The sequence below is a fragment of the Channa argus genome, chromosome 10 (assembly GCF_033026475.1).
Source record: "Channa argus isolate prfri chromosome 10, Channa argus male v1.0, whole genome shotgun sequence".
NCBI lineage: Eukaryota > Metazoa > Chordata > Actinopteri > Anabantiformes > Channidae > Channa > Channa argus.
The window spans coordinates 14,233,468-14,257,908 of NC_090206.1; the positions used below are offsets into that span (position 1 = coordinate 14,233,468).

At 40.1% G+C, this 24,441-nt stretch overlaps 2 protein-coding genes across 8 annotated transcripts in view; one reads left to right on the forward strand and one right to left on the reverse strand.

Annotated features, from left to right (window-relative positions):
• Window positions 1–10,827: 10,827 nt before the first annotated feature.
• LOC137134038 (T-cell leukemia homeobox protein 3-like) lies at window positions 10,828–14,005 on the forward strand. Its single transcript, XM_067518402.1, has 3 exons — window positions 10,828–11,536; window positions 12,688–12,925; window positions 13,509–14,005. The coding sequence occupies exons 1-3, from the start codon at window positions 11,110–11,112 to the stop codon at window positions 13,690–13,692; spliced, it is 849 nt and encodes a 282-aa protein (XP_067374503.1). The 5' UTR covers window positions 10,828–11,109; the 3' UTR covers window positions 13,693–14,005.
• Window positions 14,006–15,087: 1,082 nt separating this feature from the next.
• LOC137134040 (A-type potassium channel modulatory protein KCNIP1) overlaps window positions 15,088–24,441 on the reverse strand; it is a 38,338-nt gene continuing 28,984 nt past the window's right edge. For 6 of the 7 annotated variants that reach the window (XM_067518403.1, XM_067518404.1, XM_067518407.1 and 3 more), the window contains exons 2-8: window positions 19,393–19,517; window positions 18,202–18,271; window positions 18,013–18,083; window positions 17,800–17,907; window positions 17,580–17,684; window positions 17,146–17,208; window positions 15,088–16,699 (exon numbers count right to left, since the gene is read on the reverse strand). In XM_067518403.1, coding sequence (XP_067374504.1) covers window positions 16,652–16,699; window positions 17,146–17,208; window positions 17,580–17,684; window positions 17,800–17,907; window positions 18,013–18,083; window positions 18,202–18,271; window positions 19,393–19,517 — 590 coding nt within the window. In that variant the 3' untranslated portion in view covers window positions 15,088–16,651. Of the gene's footprint in view, window positions 16,700–17,145; window positions 17,209–17,579; window positions 17,685–17,799; window positions 17,908–18,012; window positions 18,084–18,201; window positions 18,272–19,392; window positions 19,518–20,121; window positions 22,060–24,441 lie in introns of those variants that run through there. The other variant, XM_067518406.1, reaches the window with a different exon arrangement.

A 24,441-nucleotide genomic window follows, 5' to 3' on the forward strand; every position in this document is an offset into this window, starting at 1 on the left:
TAAGCACCAGTGTCGGAATGTTTACCTCCACATTGACACAGGTACAAACATTCTCAACAACAGCTTCATCCAATGACCAAGCAGTAGCTTTACTGGAGAATTTTAGGGACTAGAAAAAAATCAATCTTAATCAATAATCATATCGCTACAGGTACTATATGTCTGCTTAGAAGTAATTCTTTTCTCATAAGACAACAATGTAAAATATAATTGACAGTCTTCCTTCAGTCAACGACGACTCCGTCAAGGACCACGCGATTCATAGAAAATGGTAAAAATGTAGATTTGTAATAAAATTCTCTACCCTTTAAGAGGGTTCTGAGATCATCCAAGCAGCAATGAGGATTCTGCAGTGAGAGCTACTACCACAAACAAGTAATGGTAAGAAACCAAAGACAGGTGTAAACATATATTAACATTAGAGCTTTGCAAAACAACAACAGTCCCAAACCCCAAATCAAGGAAGAAGTAGACTGAGTGGTGCTGGCATTATCAATTACCAGGATGATAGTAAGAATTTAGAACTTAAAAAAAGCCACTTAGTAGATGTATGATCATTACTGGATGTTACTTGTCAGCCAGCAGACGAAGAGATGTTGCACCACTGCATATTTTAATTTCTGTGCAGCAAAGCTAATATGAAGCATAAGCAGCCACATTACACTTTACATTCAAGCAGGATTTCCCTGTTTTGTTCCGATCTTGTATATTCCATGCTTTACAAAAGAAATGTAGAATTTCATTATTTGGTCATGTTTTATTACGTAATGTCTAATTATCACATACAACAAAATCCAGCATGCTTTTATACACTCTTTGTTTGGGATCGCTCTGAAAAATTTTACTTGCATCAGAAATGCAACATTAAAACCTTTTTTGGACTATGGACAACTTCAAATACCTTTGCCATCACTGGACTAGCAGGTAACTTTGATAATGGCTTTGAGTCTTGAAAACATAGAGACTTGCAAAACTAAAGGTACTCACTCAGTATGCTTTAAAAATGGAATAGTGTTCATCCAAACACAAATCAGGATAGTAAAGAGACTTTAAACATCTGCAATAGACTAAAGACAGATGACGCCTCTTATTGTCTCAACTGAAAATTAGAATGAACATATGTATTTTATTAACATTTTAAAAATTACATCACAGCCAGTGGGCAGGTCAGAGCCTTGCATGGCAGCTTTGACACCATCTATGTGTATATGTGTGTGTCCAAATTGTAAAGCGCTCTCTTAGTTAATTTAGAAAAACACCATAGAAGCAAGCCCATTTATGATTTGCAGATCCAAATGAATTATATAGGTGGGCTTAAAAAAATTAGTAACAGGGTAAAGGCAATGACTAACTGATGCACTAAAAATTACATTTAGCATTTCATGGGTGAAAACCAGAGTGGTTAACAACTGTCTTCTCTAACTTAAAAGGCATTTCTTATGCTTTCATCTCCTCCAGTTCCTCTATTCCTACATAAAATCGTGTGTCCCTTGGTAATTCTGATCACTTGCTACTCTCTCTTTCCCTTTCTCTCTTCTTCAGAGTGACCACTGACAGCTCAAACTACATGAAACCCATTTATCATTGCTACTTTAACACCAAATGAATGTGAGGAAAAACAGAGCATAAACAGTAAATCCTTTTTCTGTCACTCTAGTACACACACACACCCACACACCCACACACACACACACACTCAAATACAGTACACACATCTGACTTGTTCTGTATGAGCTATCAATCATACATATTGTCATTATTCAACTGTGTCATCGACAAGCCTCTCTCCTTCTCCAGTCTGTCTTTGTCTTTCTCTTTTTCCTTCTCTACACACTTCCTCTCTCACCCACACTGTCTCTCTCTCTCTCTCTTACACACACACACACACACACACAGAAGAGGAGAGAGAATCATGAATCATAAATCTTATGAATGCCATCTAAAGACTGCTCAGCGCTATGAGAAAGAGAGATGATTGATAGAAGTGAGTGACTTAGGCGAAAGCAGAGAAGATGGACAGAAGGTTTTAACCAGCAACACCAAGGTCAGAAACTACAGTTCAGGGGTCAAGCATATCTGAGCAGGTACAATATGGCCAAGAAGGAAGAAGAATTTTGGGGGGATGCAGCGGAGGAGGGGTGGGAGTAAAATGGTTGAAAGGAAAGGGAGAGAGAAGGGATGAGGAGGAGGGTATGGGGGGATGCTGCCACAGTGAGGCTAAAGCCATAACTCATCTTTTATTAAAAATAATGAAAAAAACTTAATGAGTTAATAATATCTGTAGAAAGAGATAGGGAGTGAGACAGAGATGGAGGAAGGGACAGGAGGACGGTGCAAAAGAAGGAAAAGAAGAAAGGAAATGAGAGAGAGAAACCAGCAGAGAAAGGAAGAAGAACAGGGTCAATGTGTGTCTCTTTTCAGGCTTTGGTCATTTATTGCAGTTTTGAAAGTTCACACAAGATCCATTAGGTAGGCAGGGACAATCAGAGCGATACCCCTCTTTCTGCCGACCTAAATCCCAAAGCCTGTGTGGTAATTAAAGGCACTTAACAACCAATTAACAGTGATGAGCTAAATTAGCAGGGTATTGTCTCCTTTGACTAGGCTACTGCATTATCACTGTATTGAAACAGCGATGAACAAACCTCAGTGGCCCGTGTTTGCATGTAGGCAAATGACGGATTAATTACTATTAAAACATCAGCATCTTAATGAGCTTGGAAACAATTAGAGAGGTCGTTAGCATGTGGAGAACGGCTGAGAACAGAAGAGGGGGGGAGTGAGCACAAAACGAGAGAAATCTTCATTGGGAAGCAATACTGATTAAATGGACGTACGGTCGCACTCATCGCCCAATATCCACGGACTTATTAAATACATGACATCACCATTTGTCTTTTCTACCATCAAGCTACTTTTCTCCTGCCATTATCTTCCCCCCTTCTTCTCCGGCTTCCTCGACTCTCTGCCTTCGTTTTGCCTCTCATAAAAAGCCTTTTTCTTGCTCTTCCATTCCTTTTTCCACTTTCTTCTTTTTAACTCCCATTTCTTCCTTCCCTCCTTCATGCTTGGGGGGGCACAGTCCTGTGAAGGAATTTAATATGCAACTTTTATATGAGAAACCAATCGCATACGTCTGGGTCTATTGGGCTCGCAATCTATCGGCCCGGACGGCTAATGCAATAGAAAGAGCCGGGGCTATTTATCACACGGGGAGCTATCTTTTCCTTTCTCTCTCTCTCCCCCTCTCTATCTTTCTCTCTCCCACTCTGCCCTCGCTCTCTCTTTCTGTCTTTATTCAAGCCCAGATTCCTGGCTGCCACTAAATCAGGCCAACTATGAGCTATGGCTGCCCAGAGGGCATCTCCTCTTTTATAGGGGGATTTGGATTTTGTATCTACTGGTTCCTTAGTGGTCGTTGAGCCTGTGCTAACGGAAGCTATAAACATTCAACAAACAAAGGCAACAACATAAGCGTCCCTCTGTCCCCACTGTAATGACCATGACCGTGTAGCGATATATGGAAGAAGGAGGATGCATAACCCTGATGAATAACATATCAGTGACATTTACAGTGATGCTGCAAAGATATGTTTGAGTGCATGGCATCGGACAGAGAGGCAGTAACACAAGCATACATATGCAGAGACATAAGTGCATCCAGCATACTATACTGTTGTGGTAATTTACAAAGTATTACTAATGGTACTCACATGCAGTAGCAGCACAACTTGAAAAGTTTTCTCTTGAAAAACAAAAGTGACAGTGTGCGGAGGACATTGCCCACCTGCAGCAATTAAAATGCCTCAGAAAACCAAATTCATTTCAACAAATTAGCCACATTACTGGCCACTGTGTAATCGCTGATGGCAATTAATAAGAAATTAGTCACAATCAGCCCTATATTAACATCTCACCCAGGGGCCGCGGCTGGAAATTAATAACCGGAGATTCATCTCTCTTACTGTCTTTCTGGCTCTCTCCCACACACACACACTCACACACACACACACACACACACAGACACACACACACACCTAGACCTATATTGTTCATGAATCACCTCTAAGACACAGATTTTTTTTCTATGTGGATCATCTCATATGATCCACAATCTGCTCATGTTAGCTAGCCAGCTTCCTCTTTAGCAGGGTGTGAAAACCCCCTTAAAGACAGGAGTGTGTGTGTTTGTCTTTTTTCTTCTCACATGTGCATACAATCAACACACCTGCTATGAACAGTTTTTGAACATATGCATGAAGTATACAGTATATCTGTTTCGTATTTGATGTATGTGAGAGTGTGTATGTGTGTGGGGTTACACAAATGGGGATGGGGCATCAGTGGAAACTGGGCCCGCCCCTAGGGGTCCTCACACCAATCAGCAAACCGCACCAAGAATCAATTAACACCAGTGGGAGGGGGCAGAGGGTACGACACCACACACACTTAGGCTCAAACACATTGTCCGCATGCACGCTGCCCACACACATGGTGCTGTCTGAGGAGATAGTCATCACATCACACATTGCGCAGTATGCCAATGTGTGTGTCGCTGAGCGTGTGTGTCCCTATCCCAGTGTGCCCTGATCTCTCATGGTGTGAGGTTGGGGAACAGATTGGGGGTCAGCAGGGGGGTCAGGCCAGGGTCACCCCCGTCTGAGCTGCGTGTGTTTGTTAGTGTGAGTTGATATGTGTGTGTATGTGTGTGTGTGTAGCAAAGCCTCACCAGCACTTCCAGAGCTCAATGGCAAACAGAAGTGAATAAGATGGATGGTGTTGATTCATACTACAAATTCATTGTTCCCCCCGAATCCATAGAGAATAAATACATCCACAGAAATTATGAAGCAAGGGACCAAAATGAGTATCTCACATTTCATATTCCTCTTTCAGTCTTTCTCCCTGTGTCTCTCTCTCAATTTCTCTCTCTTTCTCTCTGTTTCTCTCTGGTGGGGGGACAGCTGCCGGCTACATGAAAACCATTCATCATTGCATCTTTACCATAAAATTATTGACAGAGGAGGGCGAGGAGTTATATTGGCTACATTTTACAAGGTTGGACAAAGAGAAAAAAGTCGCCCATTTAAGAAAACATAAGAGTTTGAATTATGAAATAACAAAAGCCAACTGTATTTTCCACTCGATGTGGACGCTTAGCTGATAAAAAAAAGAGAGCAAGAAAGCTAGACGAGAAGTTTCCGCTACAACAGACAAAACAGAACTGTTAAATAAAGTGATCAAAGAGTGTCTACCATTTGCCCATGGACGTTTCACTTTGAAACCCCACCTCTTTCCTCTTCCTCGCTCTCTACACATTTTGCTGTCTCCATCTGTTAGCCCGTTGCACTCATCCATCCACTGCACCCCCACCCCCTTCATCGTTTCCTCTGCTCCTCTGCTCCTCTCTGGCCTTCCTACCCTCAGGGAGGTAAGGTGATCTCCCTGTGCTGGTGTAAGTGACTGGTATTAGTCTCCTTCTCTGTCTGTCTGTTTGATCCCAGCACTAATGACTCCGCAGGGACTGGGGTCTGATAATGGGAAATCAATATAGAGAATAGCGCTCTGGAGTGGCCTCACTTAGCTCTCGTTCTTTCACGCCTCACAGCAAAGTGCCCCTGTGTATCCTAGTGTGCGTGTGGAAGGGTGTGTGTGTGTGTCTGTGTGTGTGTGTGTCTGTGTGTGTGCATCGAGAAAGTCTGTCTGAGTCTGTATGAAGTTAGATTTAAATTTAGGCCTCTGCATGAACAGAAATACATTTAAAGGATTCCTTGCATTGTAAGCCAACAGAATTCTGCAGTTTAGAGAGCATATTGAAAGTTAGTGGAGAGTTAGATTTTTTGTGTTCATTCACCAGCAATGTGCATGTGTGGGTTTGTATATTTTTCTGTGTGTGTAATCGGTCACACTCCTCCGCCTGGGGCAAGACAGGTGGGGCTGGTGGCATGAGGCTAGTGCCCCCCCTCTACCCTGAGGGGCCAGAAGGCCCTGCAAAGCAGGGGGCTGGAGTAGCTCCCTCTGCCAGGCACCAGAGCACTATGGCTGGTGGCAGCTGGTCCTCTGTCCCTCCCTCCCCTCCTCCCATGCACGAGCACCCCGCAGGCAGGCAACAGGAGGGGTGAGGAGGTCAAGAAGCAGGAGAGAATGGGTGGAATGGCGGCGACATGCAAGATAATCAGCTTTTATGAAGCGAAGAGGACACGGACAGAGAGAGACTGCAAACACAGCTCTGACACAATGCAACTGACTACAGGCGGTAATGAATTAACACATTAGTCCCACAACCAGGGGCATTCAGGAGCACTCAGCTGCTCTTAAACACAACACACATTGGCACACACTGGCTCTCACACACACACACAGACACACACATAAATCAGTCAAAAGTCATTAAATCAGTAGCGCACACACTTACTTATTAATTACATAAGTCATTTTGCTGATGACAGATCCCTCTGAAAGCTACTGAGTGTGATCAGGTGCTAAAAATGTCTCCACAAAAATCAGCAGAGAGACTTCTACTTAGCACTCAGAACAGATAAGACAGAGGTTAAGTCTCAAAAGTATAAGCAGACATGTAAAGACAAGACAATGCTTTGGGAATCCTCTTGTCAAAATTTAAGCCATGTGCTCAATTATCATCAGCCCCAAATGATCCCCATTAATGCTTTCTCTCACATCTCAGTCTTATCCATCCTGTTTTTGCTCTCTGCTCTCCGTCCAGCCCTATAATTCACGTCTGTGTGGTTACTTACTTCCCTTCTTAAGTCTCTTCCTCTCTCTTGCCTGCTCCCTCCCTCCCTCCCTGACTTTTAACCAGCGTGAAGAGGCAGCCATGCATTCAACCATCAGACAGGCTAACATGGTCTACCCTCACACACGCACACTGAGTCAAAGCATATTGTTCCTCAAGTGTAACAAGAATGCAATGTTAACTGAAACAAATATCCCCCATCAGGGCATCTTTATGTGGTTTAATGCGCATATGGTTTAATGACCGCTTTGTATAAAAGAAGATCATACCGACGTCTGCTTGCTTCAATGTAAAGATTTCCAATAACCACTGCCATCTTTTAGTAAGGTGATACTTTTACAATCAGTTGCTACGTAATTTCAAAAAGAAAAACCCAGCTGTTGTTTATCACTTAGAGAAATATGCTCAAAATGTCCAATAAGGACATCACTTTGAAAGACAGCATCCATTTAGTGTAATTAAACCCTGTTGTATCCACAAATCCATATATCTGACATTTTACATGTTTAATCTGCTTTTTAAGTCTTTGGGAGAAACACTGTGTCCACACAGAGCAATGGTCCAATGACAGCGCAGGGATGAAGATTGTCCTGATGGAGTCCCTGATGGGGGATCCCATTGCTCTCTTCTCATCCAACAATCCCACTGAGCATGTCAATATGAAACACTATCTCCCCATGCTGGGGCAACGTTAGTCTATCCCTCCCATTATGGGCAAGTCAGACTCATATTGATAGGATGAGCCCATAAACTGCTTCATCTGTGTGCGTGTAAAGATGCATAGCTTGGTATGGAGAAAAGTGTGAATTAGACTAAATCAAGTCTCCCAACAGTAAAACACATTTCCACTATATTGCACTCAATGTGAGCGGGATTTACTACACGACTTTTGTTGTATGTGGGCTGAGGGAAAGGGGGCCTTAACGCGTTGTTTACCCAACTTTAAAAAATCCGCAGCCTTGTAAATGTTGTCAGATGGCCGATGCCAGTGTCTTTCAGCTTAATACTACCTATATTAAATAGTTTAAATATTTCATAAGGGCGGTTTTTAGAGCGAGGGAGGGGAAATCGTTAGCTGCGGTAAAGTTTCATTAACTGGTCCCCATATCGCTGCGAGGCAAACTCATCTCCTCTTATTGTAATAAAACAATCTCTCTCTCTTTCTGTGTGCTGCTCTCCACTCATCTCCCTCTCTCTACCGCCTCTCTCCTTCTCTTTTACATCATAATAATACACTACATCCCCCTTAAATGCACTATTACTTACCGCTGCCTTTTCATATTGTAACATCACGGGCACTTTAGCGACAATATAAAAGCGTGTCATTCATTATTCAGAAGCAGCCGGCCTCGTCCCCCTTTTAAAAAGTCAGGCGCGCTGCTGAAATTGATAACGGCGAAGAGACGCGCAATAAAAACGCAGCCCCCGGGTACCGAGCTGCAGCCTAGACCCCCGATTATGCAGATCAAGTGGTAATTTCTCAAACAAATCGCACTCTTTCACTCTTTTGTTGTCGTTTCTTTTTGGACTTTTGGAATCAGGGTGTCAGCTTTTATATTGCCCATGGAAAAAAACGAGGATTGATGTGCGTTTTAATTGCTCGGTCGGGATGTAGGCTTTTCACAAACAGTAGCCAATCCAAATATTTTGAACTAAACGAGATGACCTCAGGGCCGTCTTTCAAATGGGGCTGTGGGTTTTAGTTTGACTTTTGGTATCAGTTTTACCTTTTCTGCTGCTAACTAAGGAGCAATGAAAAGGTCCGAAACTGTCTCCAAGCGTGACATCATCAATAAATTTGTAAACGCGGCCTGGGGGTCCTCCTGATGTGTTTTCTGATAACCGGTGTCACGGGTCGGTCAGAGCTAATGTGTCATTACGCTGGATTACTAACACCCAACATCTGCAACCAGCCCTGTATGCCCTGTACAACCTGAAGGGGCTGCTTTCACTCCGAAGAGGAGTCAGGATAAACGAAATAGTTATTAATTTTCAAGAAGCAATTATTTTGTAGTGTTCTAGCTGCAAGTCACTTTCCTAAAGTAAAAATCGTTATAAACCCAAAGTATAAATGTGTAAATTACTTTTTCCGATTAACGAACTCGGACATAATTACAGTTAGAGAATAATTTTCCCAAATGTTACCTAGAGAAACATAAAAATGTCCGAAGATGACAGCTATAACAGACCAATTCTCCTCCTTTAAAAGCCACCGGTGAGCTCACATATGGCAGGGTGAGCTAGCCAACACTCAGAGTCTGTCCATATTGCCAAACAAACACCTCGGGCCTTGTCCCATCTCATATTGCTTCATAAGTCTTTATTGTGAAGGGCGAAAAGAGGTTCCTTTTTAAAATATATATTACCACCACAGTATCTTTGCATTGAATTTGTAGCAAACAACTTCACAAATTACAATTAAACAATTTGATCGTTTTCTTAGAGATGTTTTAAAAAGTATCATTCTGCCTCTTCTTAAATGATGACATGTGATTACAAAAAACACTATGGACTGATAGCAGCGTTTTTTTGCCGCCAACACACATACCGGCTGATTTGCATATTTTACAGACTAAAAAACAACGATGGTGTATGATTAATGAACAAGTCCAACAGATCTTACTGTATTCAACCCTACAAATAGTCAATAAATGAATATGGTGGGTATTAGTCTGTTAAAGCACTGTAATGTGATATCCTAAAAAGCCACCTGCCGCATCCAAACCCGACACGCATTTGTCTGTCCCAGAGACAAGTTAGTGAAAATGAGATTATCCGGTCACTTTGGGCGCCTGTTACATTGAATCTGAACGGTTAGCAGCTTCCAGAGCTCGGACACTTTATCTGAAGTAGCCCATGGCCTTCCCTTGTCAGGTCATTTAATGTGGCACTTGGTACCAGGAACAAATAAGGCCACATAAGGCTTTGCCAAGCTCAATGGGTGCTCGTGATTTACTGCCAATGTTCAGTGCGGCTGCTGTCCTTTCATTTTAAGGAGAGAGGTGATGGGCTACATTTCACGTACTGGATGTGCGTATTTACGCACCGTTTGAAGTTATTAACATGACTTCATCTGTTAAAATGCTTCAATTGCTTCATCATATGTGACACAATTAGCAAGTGTTTGAATAGACCTTTTCTTTGATTTGACTTTATTTCTATTCAATTAACATGGATAAACAGGAATGTGACTGCACAGCATTTAGATAACGGACTTAAGGCTTTAAATCCAAAGCATTGTGAATACTAAAACAAAGTAATTTTTGATTTAAATGTAACATATTTAAACAATTGTAAAATATTGATATTCCGCAAGGAAATCTGACCAAAAATATATATTTATGTTTAAAGACGCATTTAAATGAAATGAATATAAACTGGTCCCGGGATTTCTTCCCTTTGGTCTCGCCTTTATAACAAATCCATGATAAATAGTCTTCGCGTTATAAATCACCTTCTAATGGCTTTCAACCAGATTCGTGTGAACTTATTATTCTCGTGCACTCCACGTGTCAAATAATACAGACTGTGAGAGGACAAATGACGGGCACTTTGTGTCTAGTCTGAAAAGTGCTAATAGACACAAGCATCGATTCGTTTGATTCAAAGGTGCATTCGAAGTTTTGTTTTGTTTGTTTGATTGATTTTTTTTCTTATGACATCATTTGTTACAAAAACGTATAAACGCGCTGATAGTTAAAACATTAATGGGGACGAACGCAACACTGACAGATGACTGTCAAAACACCATTTGGATACATGTTCGTCACCGAACAGCTTAGACGAACATTGGTCTTCAGTGATCCCTGGTGCGAGGTTTTACATAAGCCATATAAATTTCCATGAAGTTGTCGCTTGCTCCTTACGCCTCACTGTAATGATAAAAAACGACAATATCAAATACTGACTCACTCAGAAGGTAGGGAGATGCCACTTCTTGCCACATATATAATAAGCTGACGCCCGTGGTTATGGGAAATGTTGGTTATAGTGCCAAATTGTGGGCCTACCCCCATTAACATTCAATCAGTCATTCTGATGCCAACCAATGAAAGGTGGAGAAGGATGGAGGAGGACGGAGCTGCTAGACGGAGCGTTTTGACGCGGTGAGAGGAGGACAGAGCGTCACATCTCTCCAAACGCCCATCAAACTTTCACCACAGCCTGTAGAGAGGACCCAGTCCTCTGAAGGAGGCCTGATAGAGACAACAAGGACACGCCGGAGTCCGGGCAGGCGGCTGCATAGCGATGGAGACACTACTGGCGATGACTTTTGGTACAGTTTGACCCTGCTGTAAATCCCCCTGAAAGCACCTTCTTCGTTTTTTCGTCCTTTTTGCGACAGAGCGACGGGAATGGAGCAAGCACCCAGTGCGCCGAGCCCTCCTCCCAAACCGGCCCATCACGAGCCCATCAGCTTCGGCATCGACCAGATCCTTGGAGCCGGTGCAGAGCCAGAAAATGGGCGCACGGCAGGGAGACAAAGTGGATCAGATTTAAGCAATGGGGACGGGTATTATAGTTTAGGAAGCCCGACCGGGGCCGGTGCGCCCTCTTACACCGCGCTATCTATCTCCCTTTCCGGAATAATGCCTCCGGTGGAGGCTTCAGGTGCGTACGGGGAGAGCAGGAGTGTGGGCAGCCGGGGAGTGATTCGAGTCCCTGCCCACAGACCTGTGACAGCCCCGGGACCTCCAACCCCGGTTCAAGGCGCTGTCCCTGGTTTTGGAGGGCTGTGCTTCCCCTGGATAGGAAACAGGTTCGCCAAGGACAGGATATCAGGTAGGCCAGCTGTTAGACCTAATGGGTTCCTCTCATTAATATTTTATTACGTTTAAAACGTAAGTAACTGGACCAAACGAGCATCAGACACCTGCGCCAGACAACTGTACACATTTTTCACGGCAAAATAAAACATTTTAATCAAAACTGTGTAAACTGATTAATAAAAGCAATAGAACAGGATAAAAGTTTTGATTGTTTTTTAACAACAAAGCAGATGCTGATTAAACGCTTTGTGTCTTTGAACTCAATGTGGTTATGTGCCGATAGTGTTAATGGACAGGATTAACAAGATGTCACCAGTACTGTTAGGTTTTTCATCTATGTCACGTTTTTTTTTCTATTATATATGATAACATATTCTATCCGACATGTTGGTTCCACGTGCAGCAATATCTTTGATTCACAACAATTTATCCTAAGGGAGACAATAAAGTAATTTTAACCCTAACCTTTGCTAAACAGGACAGTGTGACAAGTGCAATAACCTACAATTACACAGCTTTTGCCATTATGTTCTGTTCTTGAATAATCAAACAGGATTTATTTCTTAAGTCAAGTTAATTAATAAATAAATCATTAATGGGAAAATGTAAAGATACATTGGGTCATAATTATATTATTCATAAACTAAAGCAAAGTTGAACATTTCTATTAATAATAATAAAATAATATGTTCTCTGTATTCAAATGTAAACAAATGTTGAGGAAAGTTGAGGTGATTAAAGTTTAAACATAAAATTTCAAAGCACACAAAGACTTACACAAAGTCCTATATCCTGTGTGAGGAGTCTATCAAACGCACTATAAACTATGTAAGGTAAAGATAAGTAGGCCAATAAGTGTGCTGTCCCCTTTGTAATTACAATAAATCTGTAAATCCAAACGACGTTAGAACAAGTATTTCACTTTTATTTTTATACCTGTATTTTTTCCGATAGTTTAACCAGGCTCATCTTTCACAATAAATTTCATTCCACATTTCTCACACGTGGCCTACACAGTCTAAATAGGGAACTGTTGTCAAACAGGGCAGATATCTGTGATATATTGCCTTAAATTTCCATACAGAGTGAGGAGTGAATTAGTCTGTGTGATGCTGTGTTAAATATCATCTTCCACTCACCGAAATCTCTCTTTGCTCCCTGTAGCCGCCCTGGTGCCGTTCGCCGTTACGCGCCGGATAGGACACCCGTACCAGAACCGGACACCCCCCAAACGGAAAAAGCCCCGCACCTCCTTCTCCAGAGTTCAGATCTGCGAACTCGAGAAACGTTTCCACCGACAGAAGTACCTGGCCAGCGCCGAGCGGGCAGCCCTGGCCAAGAGTCTGAAGATGACAGACGCACAGGTCAAAACCTGGTTTCAGAACCGCAGGACCAAGTGGAGGTTGGTATGAAGTCCTATGTTAAAGTCAAAGCTGTCAATACTAACAGTTTTATCAGTATCTCACAGCAGGAAACCGGGACCCCACGTCGTAACCCTGATTAAAACTTTCCTCCTTTAGCGGATGATCCCGCGCGTAATTTCCTGTTTATTTTCCCGTAGACACGGAATTAAAAAAAAAAAAAACATGAACGGTAACAAATTTTAAAAATGACTTTAATATTGACTTACTGCATATTTATATATTTGTTTTTGTACAAATGATTCGTCTTTAAATTGTGAACCACTCTACAGTGTGAAGTAATAATTATTGTAAAATTATTTAAAGTGAAAAAAATGTTTTTGTGTGTACACACCTTTACAGGGAGTTAAAGTCACACATATTTTTATTTAGTTAATTATTCTTGCTTCAGACAAATCTTTTTGTCTTGTCATCACATCGCAGACATTTATTTACATTAAAACGCACCGCCCTATTCGCAGCACATTTCTACAGCTCTACACTCTTTCCTGTTATCTTTTGTCTTACAATAACCTATATTTCTGTATTTAACCAAGATATATTCCTTCTCCTTTCGTCTTTCAGGAGACAGACAGCCGAGGAGAGGGAGGCGGAGCGTCAGCAGGCCAATCGTCTCATCCTGCAGCTGCAGCAGTCCGCCCTCCAGAAATCCCTCAGCGAATCAGCGGTGTCGGATCCACTGTGCGCCCACAACTCCTCCCTTTACGCCCTGCAGAACCTCCAACCCTGGGCCGAGGACAGGGAATAGAGACCAGGCACTGCGCTGTAATCATTAAGCATCATCTATTATCCATGGGAGAATAAATAAATTGAATTAGGCAAATGGGAGGACAGTGGGACTTACTTTGAAATGTGCAATGGAGGAAAAAATAAATGCTGCCCTAAAAAAACTGAAAGATGGGCCCCAGCCTTTGGAATGGATGATTGTGAAAGTGGACCTGAAATGATGGTGAGTGATCCCTTTCTTGGAGCAGACACAGAACTTCCTTGGACTAAATCTTGCAACTCTGTATACTTGGAAACAGCAAGACTTTTCAGATTCAAAAACAGAAAAAACAGAACTAGTCTTAAGATTTCGTCAGCCCCTTACCCTGTGATTGTCCTCTTATGCTTGTACTTATTCTGTTTATTAGAATAAGTGGAAGAAAAAATTGACCCTATAGATCTGAAGGTGGCCGTCAATTCTCCACGGTGAGAAATGATTAAATGTTTTTTGAAGATGTTTTCTCTCAAGGCAAGCGTCTCTTTATTCTGAAAGACAGACTTTGCTACACTTTAAAAGGGTTTGGTTATTGTTGTTGTTGTTTTTAGGAGAAAACACCATCCAATATTGGCAGCTCCTCCAACACGTACAAAATAAGACAATAGAAAACTTGCATACATGTTTTCAAGACAAATCTAGCTCTGTTTAATGAAATGACAAAAATGTCAGCACAAAATAAAACTTGGATCAAATGTTTAATTGCTCTAGTTAAAACGTCTTCAAACCTCATTTATAAATGCATCCAATTAACTACAGTGCATCATAACAATCACCTGTTTATACACAGGTGTGATAAACCATCCTAGCTACCCCTCCCAAAAACCAAGATGCCCAGAATTTTGCTTAATGGAAAAAATGCTATTGTGAGCAGTAATAAAAGGAAAATAAATACCACAATTAGTTGGGAGAGAAGTGAAGAAAATATGAGAGAGGCTGTAAGTTGGGTTAATAAAGGGAGTGATGCATGTTCAGTGATGGTGGTGACATTTTTTCATATGCACATTATCATGCTTTATTTGTGGGACGTGTCCTTTGGGATGGAGGCATAGATGTACAACCCTTTTTTTTTACTTTGATTGTATATGTGTAAATAACAGTATAAACTGTTCTTGTGACTGTTTTTGCTCATGCTCTTTATGATACACCATAAAAAATAATTTTAAGGTTTCAATATACAATATTTATGAGCTATACGAAAAAAGAAAAAAGTTACGGAGATGAGGCAAAAAAAATTACAGCAATTTTTTCATTTTGTTTCTTGAAAAGTTTATTGATAAATATAATGATTTTATACAATATTCCAATACACATGTCTCATTCTGACAGTTTTTAAGTGTCTGTATGCCTGTGCATCTGTTGGTCTTCCTGTCTGTTAGTCTATCTGGACATATGTCTGGGTACATTTGAGATGATCAGCAACACATCTCAGTAAGGATTTTATTATGCTAGTGCTAGCACAGTGAGTGGGCATGACAGTAAATCATATGTAAATCTGTATTTTTGTCCTGCTCAATCTTCAAAAACGATGGCTCTTGTTTGAAACATGGCTTCCATTCCTTCAGAATCAGTGAAAAGGTCTTTACTCTCATCTTGTGTCTTATTCTCTCATCTTTGTCTCTTCCTGTCTTCCTTCCTCCATCAAAAACATCTCTCTTTTGGCTCTCCCTCACAGTGAAAGGTTGGTCAGCATTTTTAAAAGACAGAATCGATGATGAAACTCTCCTCTCTGGCATAAATTCTGCTAGAAATACTGACTGTAGTGTCCACACAACAAGGCTAAATGCAAGAATACACCACACTTTAATCAGGCAAACAAACTTCACATCAGGACACCACACACACTTAGACAAATGCACAAACCTGTCTCACTTTGGAACTGTATGCCACAAAACCTCTAAATGGACTCTTTATTTAGCTGTGAGTGTCGGATAGAATAATTACATTTCCATGTATCCAGTTTGACAGACAGACAAACAGACAGTCAGAATCAGAAACGCACAGAGAGACACAAATGATTCCAGACAGCGAGAAGAAGCCACAAATACAAGAGTTAAATATTTACAGTTGAGTTGTTACAACATTGAATCACTGATGGACACCACCATAACACACACAGTAGGAGTTTGGAGACTGTCACAAAATCTAACACGCAAACTGGCCGAGGTCACATTCAGCTCTGCAAACCTTTACAGGCCTGTGTCTGAATTTAGTAGATATCTCAAAACAGATGAGGCAGCTCCACAAGATGCTCACACATGCGCACACGCACACATATACATACACACACACACACACGCACACACACCTCTGCCATCCCAAATGTAAACCTTAGCGAGAACTTGAGGATTCTGCCACCAGTTTTTTATGGCACATATATGCTAAATATACCATAGGCCTCTGTCTTGCACAATTCACAATATTGCTCATGTTTGTTGTATTGTCACAGAAATTCATGAAGAAAAAATATATTTTTAAACATTTTTTTAGGTATTTTTAAGCCTCTAATACATTTGGTTGATTTTTACTGCTTAGCTTTTTGGGGGGATCCAGATAATGCTAATAATGTGGCCCTGTATATATAGTTTGGAAATTAATTTGACCAAATGTAAAAGAATCAGTATTTACACAAAGGCATGAAGGACACATTGTCCAATATGACAGCCACTGTAAAGACAGCAACAACTGAGGGTAATGGCGAGTAGTTAAATGTTCACAAATAAGTCAAAAGAAGGATTTAAGTCTGAAGGATATTTTTGAAACCCAGTGATTGTTGGTTGCTATGAAACTGTAGCAAGACATTTTTCATGGAGTTTCGTGGCAAGCTGTGCCATTTCTTTTTTTTTTTTTTTTTTGCATGTTCACATTATCTCCTCCTTCATCTCTTTCAGCTTTGTTCTTTCTTTATGTAATTTTGTCTGTTTTGCAATCCCCTTCTTCTTGTTATCTAGATGACATTTTCAAAGAGCTGTAGAGACCGCATGATGTTTTCATCCTGTAAAAAAAGATGAAAAAATTAAGGAGCTGTGCAGAGAAATTCTTCCAACAAACACCATATAATTCAGCTTAATGGCCACTAGAGGGCAGTGAAAGCCCGTCAAATGTTAGTGTTCTACTTACAGGTAAACACATTGATATATAAAAGACAGCAAAGCCCATTATTAACAGCATGAGTCATGCAAAAGAGGCTGATAGGCAGTTAGCAAAACCTAAAACATGCATTTTTACAGCAAATATTTTGACTTGACAGTGTAGGATAAGCTCAGGTGTCCCAAACAACAATTGTCAGTGGCTTTTTAATTAGGTATTTAGCTATTACCGGGGTTAGATTTTCTGGTTTTACACTTTTTATTACCTTACACACAAAAATGTTATTGGTGAAAAAAGTTAATTGCAAAGTTAAATAGAGGCTCAACATTAAGTAAGAGAATCAACTCAAACCTCTTGACAAGAAAGAATGAATTCATCGAGAGTGACCACCCCATCTCTGTTTTTGTCCATTTTCTGAGGAAAGAAATACATATGAACAAAGCCATTTGTGGTGTGTGTAAAAGAAGATATGTCATGGGTTATATCTCTTTCAAAGATATGAATGTGCCCACACCACACACTGCAGTGTCCTTCATAAAGGCCATCACCCATTTAATAAATCAAGCACTGTGATTTATTTATTGTGTTTTTCTTGGAATATTTTATCTTTTTATCTGTTTCACATATTTTTTTCTGTTTAAACAAAGTGGACATGGTAACAATTAGTTATTTCTCTACTTTTGCTTCTTGTGGATATGCAGATACTTTAGCTTATTCCACTGATATGTCTTTGTTTTGTCAATGTTTTCTGTTGTAGGCTTTTTATTAGACTTAGCTGTTGTTACCTGAAAGAAAGCATCCACATGCTGTTTGGGTGCATCAGTTTTCAACACAGGGTAAGTGTACTTCCCCATCATGTCATATATCGCTCTGACAATGTCTGTCATTTCCTATGAGACAGAAGAGACACGCATGATCTCATAAATCATGAAAAAAACTCAGAAAACAAATTGTGTATCAAGTGACAAAAAACTGAAACATGCACAGGCACAAACACACACACACCTCTTTGTTGATATATCCATCTCTGTTGATATCATAGAGGTTAAATGTCCACTGGAGTTTTTCTGTGACAGAACCCCTCAGCAGGATGGACAGAGCTGTTACAAAGTCCTGATAAAGAGAGAAACAGAGAGCTACATTTAAATTAGACCTCTTCAGAACCTGAGCATCAATGTGCCAAATAGAATAGCATAGAAATTAGCAAATCATGAAGACCTCAAACATTATGGATCCTGTATGTGCTGTGTCAAATGCATTGAATAGATAGTGTGCGTAGGTGCTGGCATCTGCAGGAAAAGAGCAAAAGGCCTCTCAATTCATTGGATAGGAAGAACATGGAGACAAAGAGCAGTACTGTATGGATGCCAAATGCACCAAAAATGCAGCATGTTTTGGTTTTTTTACCTCCATGTGGGAAGAACTGAGAGTATATTTGTTTGAAGGTTTCCTCATTTACAATGCCACTTGGACACTCCTGCAAAGAGAAAGTGAGGCAAAAAAGGGAGACACATAAATTAGCGAGACAAAGCCCTGGGGGAAGTCAAACAGAGGTGGACAGAGACTGATGGAAGGTGGGACAGTAAGAATTAAAGAAATACATACAGTTGATGGGCAACTGAGTACTGGATAAACCAATACGTGATTACATTTTTAATAGTCAAACACTGTTGCAAATTTTACAAGTTTATTGCTGATTGTCTAATATGATCAAAAGAACACTCTGCGTCACTATTGAGTCTAGTTTTTACATAGAGCTTTATTTTAGCTGTACATTGGCTAAACAGACACCAAATTATTCATGTTTTTCATTAGTCATTATTCATATTGAAAACTTTAGCAACTTTAGCATATATGTATTCATATTGAAAACTCTTTCTCGGACTTGCACCTTGTGAATGTAAACACTTTTCTGATAGGACTTTGCTTTGATGTTTTCTCCTTTACTTAGATTTTTACTTGCCTTGTACCTCACTTGTAAGTCGCTTTAGATAAAACCGTCTACTAAATGACTAAATGTAAATGTAAATGTGTCCATGTGACTTGTGACTTGGTGAATTGGTATCATGCCAGAAGCTGGATGATACCAATTCACTTTCTTCTCTATTCCATCCTTATCTAAGATGGTTCCCATCTTCTCATGGACAAAACACACCTGATCCAGGTAATAAGAAGGGGGTATAGGTAAGAATGGTTGAGAACCAAGCAAAGTGGGGATGAGGATAAGGGCTGCTCAAAGGGATCCTCACAAAGACATATCTTCTAAGCATTTTGTGTCGGAGTCAGATAACACGCAGACAACACGCATAGTTATATACACTGAATAAAAAAAATCAGCACCGGGTCACAGTATAGACAGCTAGTGATGTAATAACATACGTTAGACATCTTCTATCCAAATCTAGTGTAGTGTAACTAAAAGAAATAGTTACACAAAGTTTTGATTTTATACAAGCTGCAAGCTACTTCTTTTTTCTCAGTTCAAATCCAGAGATGATGGGTTTTACTAGGAGGACTGACAAATCTATCACATGTAACTTTGATGGTTAATTGCTCTTTTTTTGTATTTTTTTCAATTGCAGCTGTTTAGTCACATACGTTCTTAAAGCCCCTGTAGAGCACTTGGAGCTCTCTTTTGCTGAAGTTGGATTGAGCTTCTAGCTGGTCAAGGCCCTCTGGTCGATGGCTCACCGTGGTCATCTCCAAGTCATCGTCAGCTTTATCTTAAGAAACAAACAAAAGCTATTTAATTATGTGACTAACAAAGGAAAGTGTTTCTTTGGAACTGTTTCTGCACCATGTAGTCTGAAATCTGTCGGAAAAGTCAGATATCATGCAAAGTGGAACCAAAAAAGAGAAGCACAGGAATGGCTGAGAGATGTTGATGCACAGAGGTAGAGGTCAATCTGACAGCTTTATGCTTCTCCTCTCACCAGGCCTATCATTAAAAACTCATTACTCTCCCTGCTGTAGGGGAGGAGAGAGAGGACAAACCGTGGACTCTGAAACAACACACACACACGTTTGTAAATTGAGGACATTCACTGACAATATGCACAGATACACATTTTGTTACATTTGTGCAGAAATGACCAGAAAGGGTTTTTTAAATGTTGAAAGTGATAGTGTGATTAGAATGTGCAGTAGTAATATGGAAAATATAAATGTAACTCTCTAGTAGTTAAATGATAAAGTATCTTTCTTTTTATAAAAGCATGACCCACTGGGTTGGCCAGGTGGAACGTTTGGTCAGAGTATGTGAAAAGTTATTACAAATTATATTTACCTCACCAGTCCACAGAAGTGTCAGTGTCTGCTTTCACATACCTGATTATTACACTGTTCCTTCAATAGGGGATGGCACAGTCACAGTGTCCAGCACAGGTAGAATCGGTGACCACAAGCATTTTTAAAGGCTCCTGTTTTACTTTAATTGAGGGTCAGAAGGTCCTAGGTTTGTTCTGTCCTTGGCAAAGCAGATTTGAAACATCAACAGTCTTGAAATAGAAACCTTCTATCGGTATGGCAAGACCATTAGTGAATAGTGCAGCTTTATTACTCCAATACCTTTTCAGTTCTAGTGTCAGTGAATCATGGGTACCAGGTTGGCGTTTTTACTGCGTCAGGAAATGAAAGCGTCATACAGCGTCGGCTAAATTAAGTCGTAGTCAACAGGCTAACCTTTTTCAGATTCAGTATCCACTGTTCCCACTTTATATACCTGCAGACTTTTTCCATTTAGAGAATTGCATTGGAGAGTTGCCGTCCTGGTTTAACAGCTGAAAGCGGGTTTGAATTTAAAGGTCGATTATCATACATTATGTGAATTAGCTGATCCAAACTGGTCCCTCAAATAAGGCATTGTGGTGTCATTGTATAAGTATATATGGTTATGAATATATGTTGATTTGTCATATCGCACACTGTTGTTGCTGTTTTGTATTGTGTGAATTGTACAGTTTTTTTTTGGGTGAATAAAAATTAATAAATACATTTCAAAAAATTGTATATGTAGATGCAGCTATATTACAAAACAAAAGACAATTTAGATTTTAATGCATTGAACCCACTGATTATGTGAGTGTTATTGAATGACTTTCTGGATATAATGTTGCTAAGCAGATTATCTATGTATAGCTCCTTTCTTTCCTTATATGTGATATTACACGCATACACACACACACACACACACACAGACAAATGCTCACAGAGCCCCCGAAGGCCACTCATTTCATCACTCAGGGATTTCAGTCTTAGTCAGTGTCATTGTCACATTACAGCTCAGACTCATGCCCAAGGTGAGATTATTCACACCCAGGTCCCAGTGGTCTTCCCAATTACAGTACTGTAGCACATACAAAAACAAACATCTTACTCAACAAAGACGGGAACAAAAGCGACACAGATCCTCATGATGGTAATTAAACAACACACCAGCACTCACATACATTCACACACATTTACTCTGAAAGCTGTCATGTGACTCTGAGCTCATATTAAAACTTTGATAGCAATCACACAATCACACGTTACAATCTAAAACAGGTCATAATGTCCAATCAGAAAGTGCCATGTACAGCAATGTAAAATAAAGGCTTAACGCCTTACCATTACACCAACATTTTGGTCATAAAGCATCTTAAAGCTGAAGATATGACCTAATACCTGCAAGATTTCAACAATTCAAACAAAGTAAGTAAGCAGTAAGCAGCTTAACTCACTTTTTTGAATTAAAAACTGAGCTCACAATCAATGAAAAAAGACTTCATATACGTACTGTTTTGGTGGACAGAATGCTGTAGAGTTTATAGCATACATTAATTCATTCATTGGTCACAAGTCACAATATGCACATTTGTATCATCCACAATACTTAAAGTGAATGGAAAATGTTTTTCATTTAGTTATTTTCCATTGTTAAAGAATGTTTCCTTACCCGGTTCAGATTTCCTCTTGTGTTGTGATTGTGCTACATCATTGTAGCAATGAGAGTGTGAGCAGCAATATTATCCGTAGGCAAAAAATGTATTAGACAGCTGGCTATAGTTGATTTTGAATATCAAGAACTACAGCAAGAACTACAAGCATTCTTCAGTAAGCATTAGAAAAATCATTTGAGAGTGTGTGTCTCCCTGCAGCATCTCACAAATGTAACAAATAAAATTTGTTCGTTGTTTGTTTATGTTTTTCTGAGACCAGAGCAGGTGGAGATGTCTGACACATCTAACAAACATTCTCACGTGAATAACTCAGATCTTTTTTTTATCTCAGACATCATAAAAAACACAAACTCCTTCCAACATTGCTGTTTGGGTTAGTACAGGATGACAGCGACGGTAGCTGTAGTACTGACTCACCCTCTACAGTGATGACTCCCAGGAGGTGCAGCATTTTGACGGCCCCACAGCACAGCAGAATGATGGCTATAGTGTGCAGGCTGTTCTCACTCTGTTCCTCTCTTTCCATTACGATTAATGATGTTCTTCCTCTGGACTTGTTTATAATCAAACAGCTTTCTGTGTCCAGAACAATTTTATCCAAAAGTCTTAGACTGCCTTTAGTTTTTATTATGTACAACCAGGCTCAGAATATGTTAAGCTAATGTTTCTCAACACTTTTCCATGCCTATAAACTTTCTATCCATCCTGCTTTCTCCTATAGTCAGCACTCACCTGGCTCTCTCTATCTCTGTCTTTTTATCCCCACATCTCTCCACTCCCTGGGGCATCTCACTCCCTTACCCTGACCTTCTCTTTATCCAAGTAACTCCCTCTCTTCCCCTCATTTGTTCTCTATGTCCCTTTCTCCACCCCCCCCGGGTTATAGTCATTGTGTCCTTCACTCTTTGGGAACAGGTTTTAATTTGAGGGTCCAACCTGAGCACACTGTAATGGGGACACATTCAACTTTTACTCACTAAACATAGGTGTTTGTTTTTTGCTTGTAGCCTATACACACGTATGTGGGTGTGTGTGCCCTCACGTGTGTGTGTGTGTGTGTGTATGTTTGTGTGAGGTGTGCATGTGCGTGTGTCTCCATGACCAGCATTTGATTAACTGTCCCCATTGTCAAAGTCACCCTCAAAGAATAAAAGTCTTAATTTACTATAAAGTCAATTTTCTAATGAAACATGCTAAATTCCTGTTGCATGAATAACTCTAGACTGTCCACAGACTGATCCTTTTATAGTACCCTCCATGTACCAGCAGGGGGTAGCAGAACCCAACAGAAATTCATCTTGTTGTCTGACAAAGCCTCTAATTAAGATGTGTTGTACATTTCATTACAAATGGTTCTTCACATTTAGCTGATATGTTTTAGTCATATAGTTATAATGTTAGGAAAATCATAACAAAATATCTTCATGTGAAATAAAATGTAATATGGTTTTCAAATTTGCATGATAGTAACACACTTTGAAATGTACAAGGAATAAAACATGAAATATTTCTTGTGGTATATGTGCAGTCTGACCAGCTCCTACTCATTTACAGTCTGGAGGTTACTGATGATTGCAGGAGGCTTTGCTGTATCAGGAGGTTTTCCACAGAGTTCTCAGTGTAATGTTTGCTTTATTTATTGTCCTTGAATTTAAGCAGCAGTCCTGGGTAAAATGAAATTTAGTGTCAGGAGTAGTTTAATTTAAATTGTTACACATGCTCAGTAGTGTAAATCATGAAGATGTTTCTTCAAATCATCAACATGGAGTTGGTCTTACTGTGACTAACAGCTTTTATGTCATGATGAAACACTCAGTTTCAAGAAGGGTTTTAAACTTTATTTAGCATAATGGACAAAATATTAAAGGAAACTTGTGATAATGTTGGTATTTTCATAAAATAAAAGAAACAGATTTAAATTATGTCACTAATTATGTTAACTGCAGCCAAGTGTTATTGACAGTCAGCAGATAGCATCCCAGAGCATTCATGTCTCAAACAATTCACCTTGATTTAAGTGTACTACAGAAAGTAGTGGGTAAGGGCTTAGGCAAAGTCGGCAGGCTGGCAGAAAGGAAACCCGGGCAAACAGGGAGCAGGAAAAAGGCCAAAAAGGTTGCAGGGGGTTGAAAACTGGCAGGCAAATGAGTGCACACAAAAAGGCTGGAAAGCTACAGCTGGGGTGGCACAGTAGATGATCTGGCAGAGTGCTAGAGGAAGCAAACCAGTGTAATACAGAGCTAATGGGAAAATGGGAAACAGGTGAGCAGGTGGATGTGGGACATTTAGTATATTTTATGAAATTTAAAGACAGTAACATAAATATAAAAAAACATTGACTTTCCGATGAGAAGCCTGCTTAATACATCTCTGGACACTGGGGAGTGGCTAATACTCTCCTACAGGCTCCACTGCCTAGGAAACATGGGGTGTTTTCCTTATTTTTAAAATCTGCCTTGAATAAGGTGTGTTAGTATGGCGTTTAGATTAATTCTGATAATTGTAGGCAAAGCTCTAAGAGACTCACTAAAGGGAGGGCAACCATAAAAATAAGATTAGCTTTTTGAGAAACTGTGAAAGGTGGTGTTTATTTCTATCTAGTAAGTAGTACCTATAGAAACTTTTTATTGCTAACAGGTGAGATCCAGAAACCTACATGACTCTTGTTCCAAAACTGAATCTGCAAACTTAGCACTTTAGCTAAATA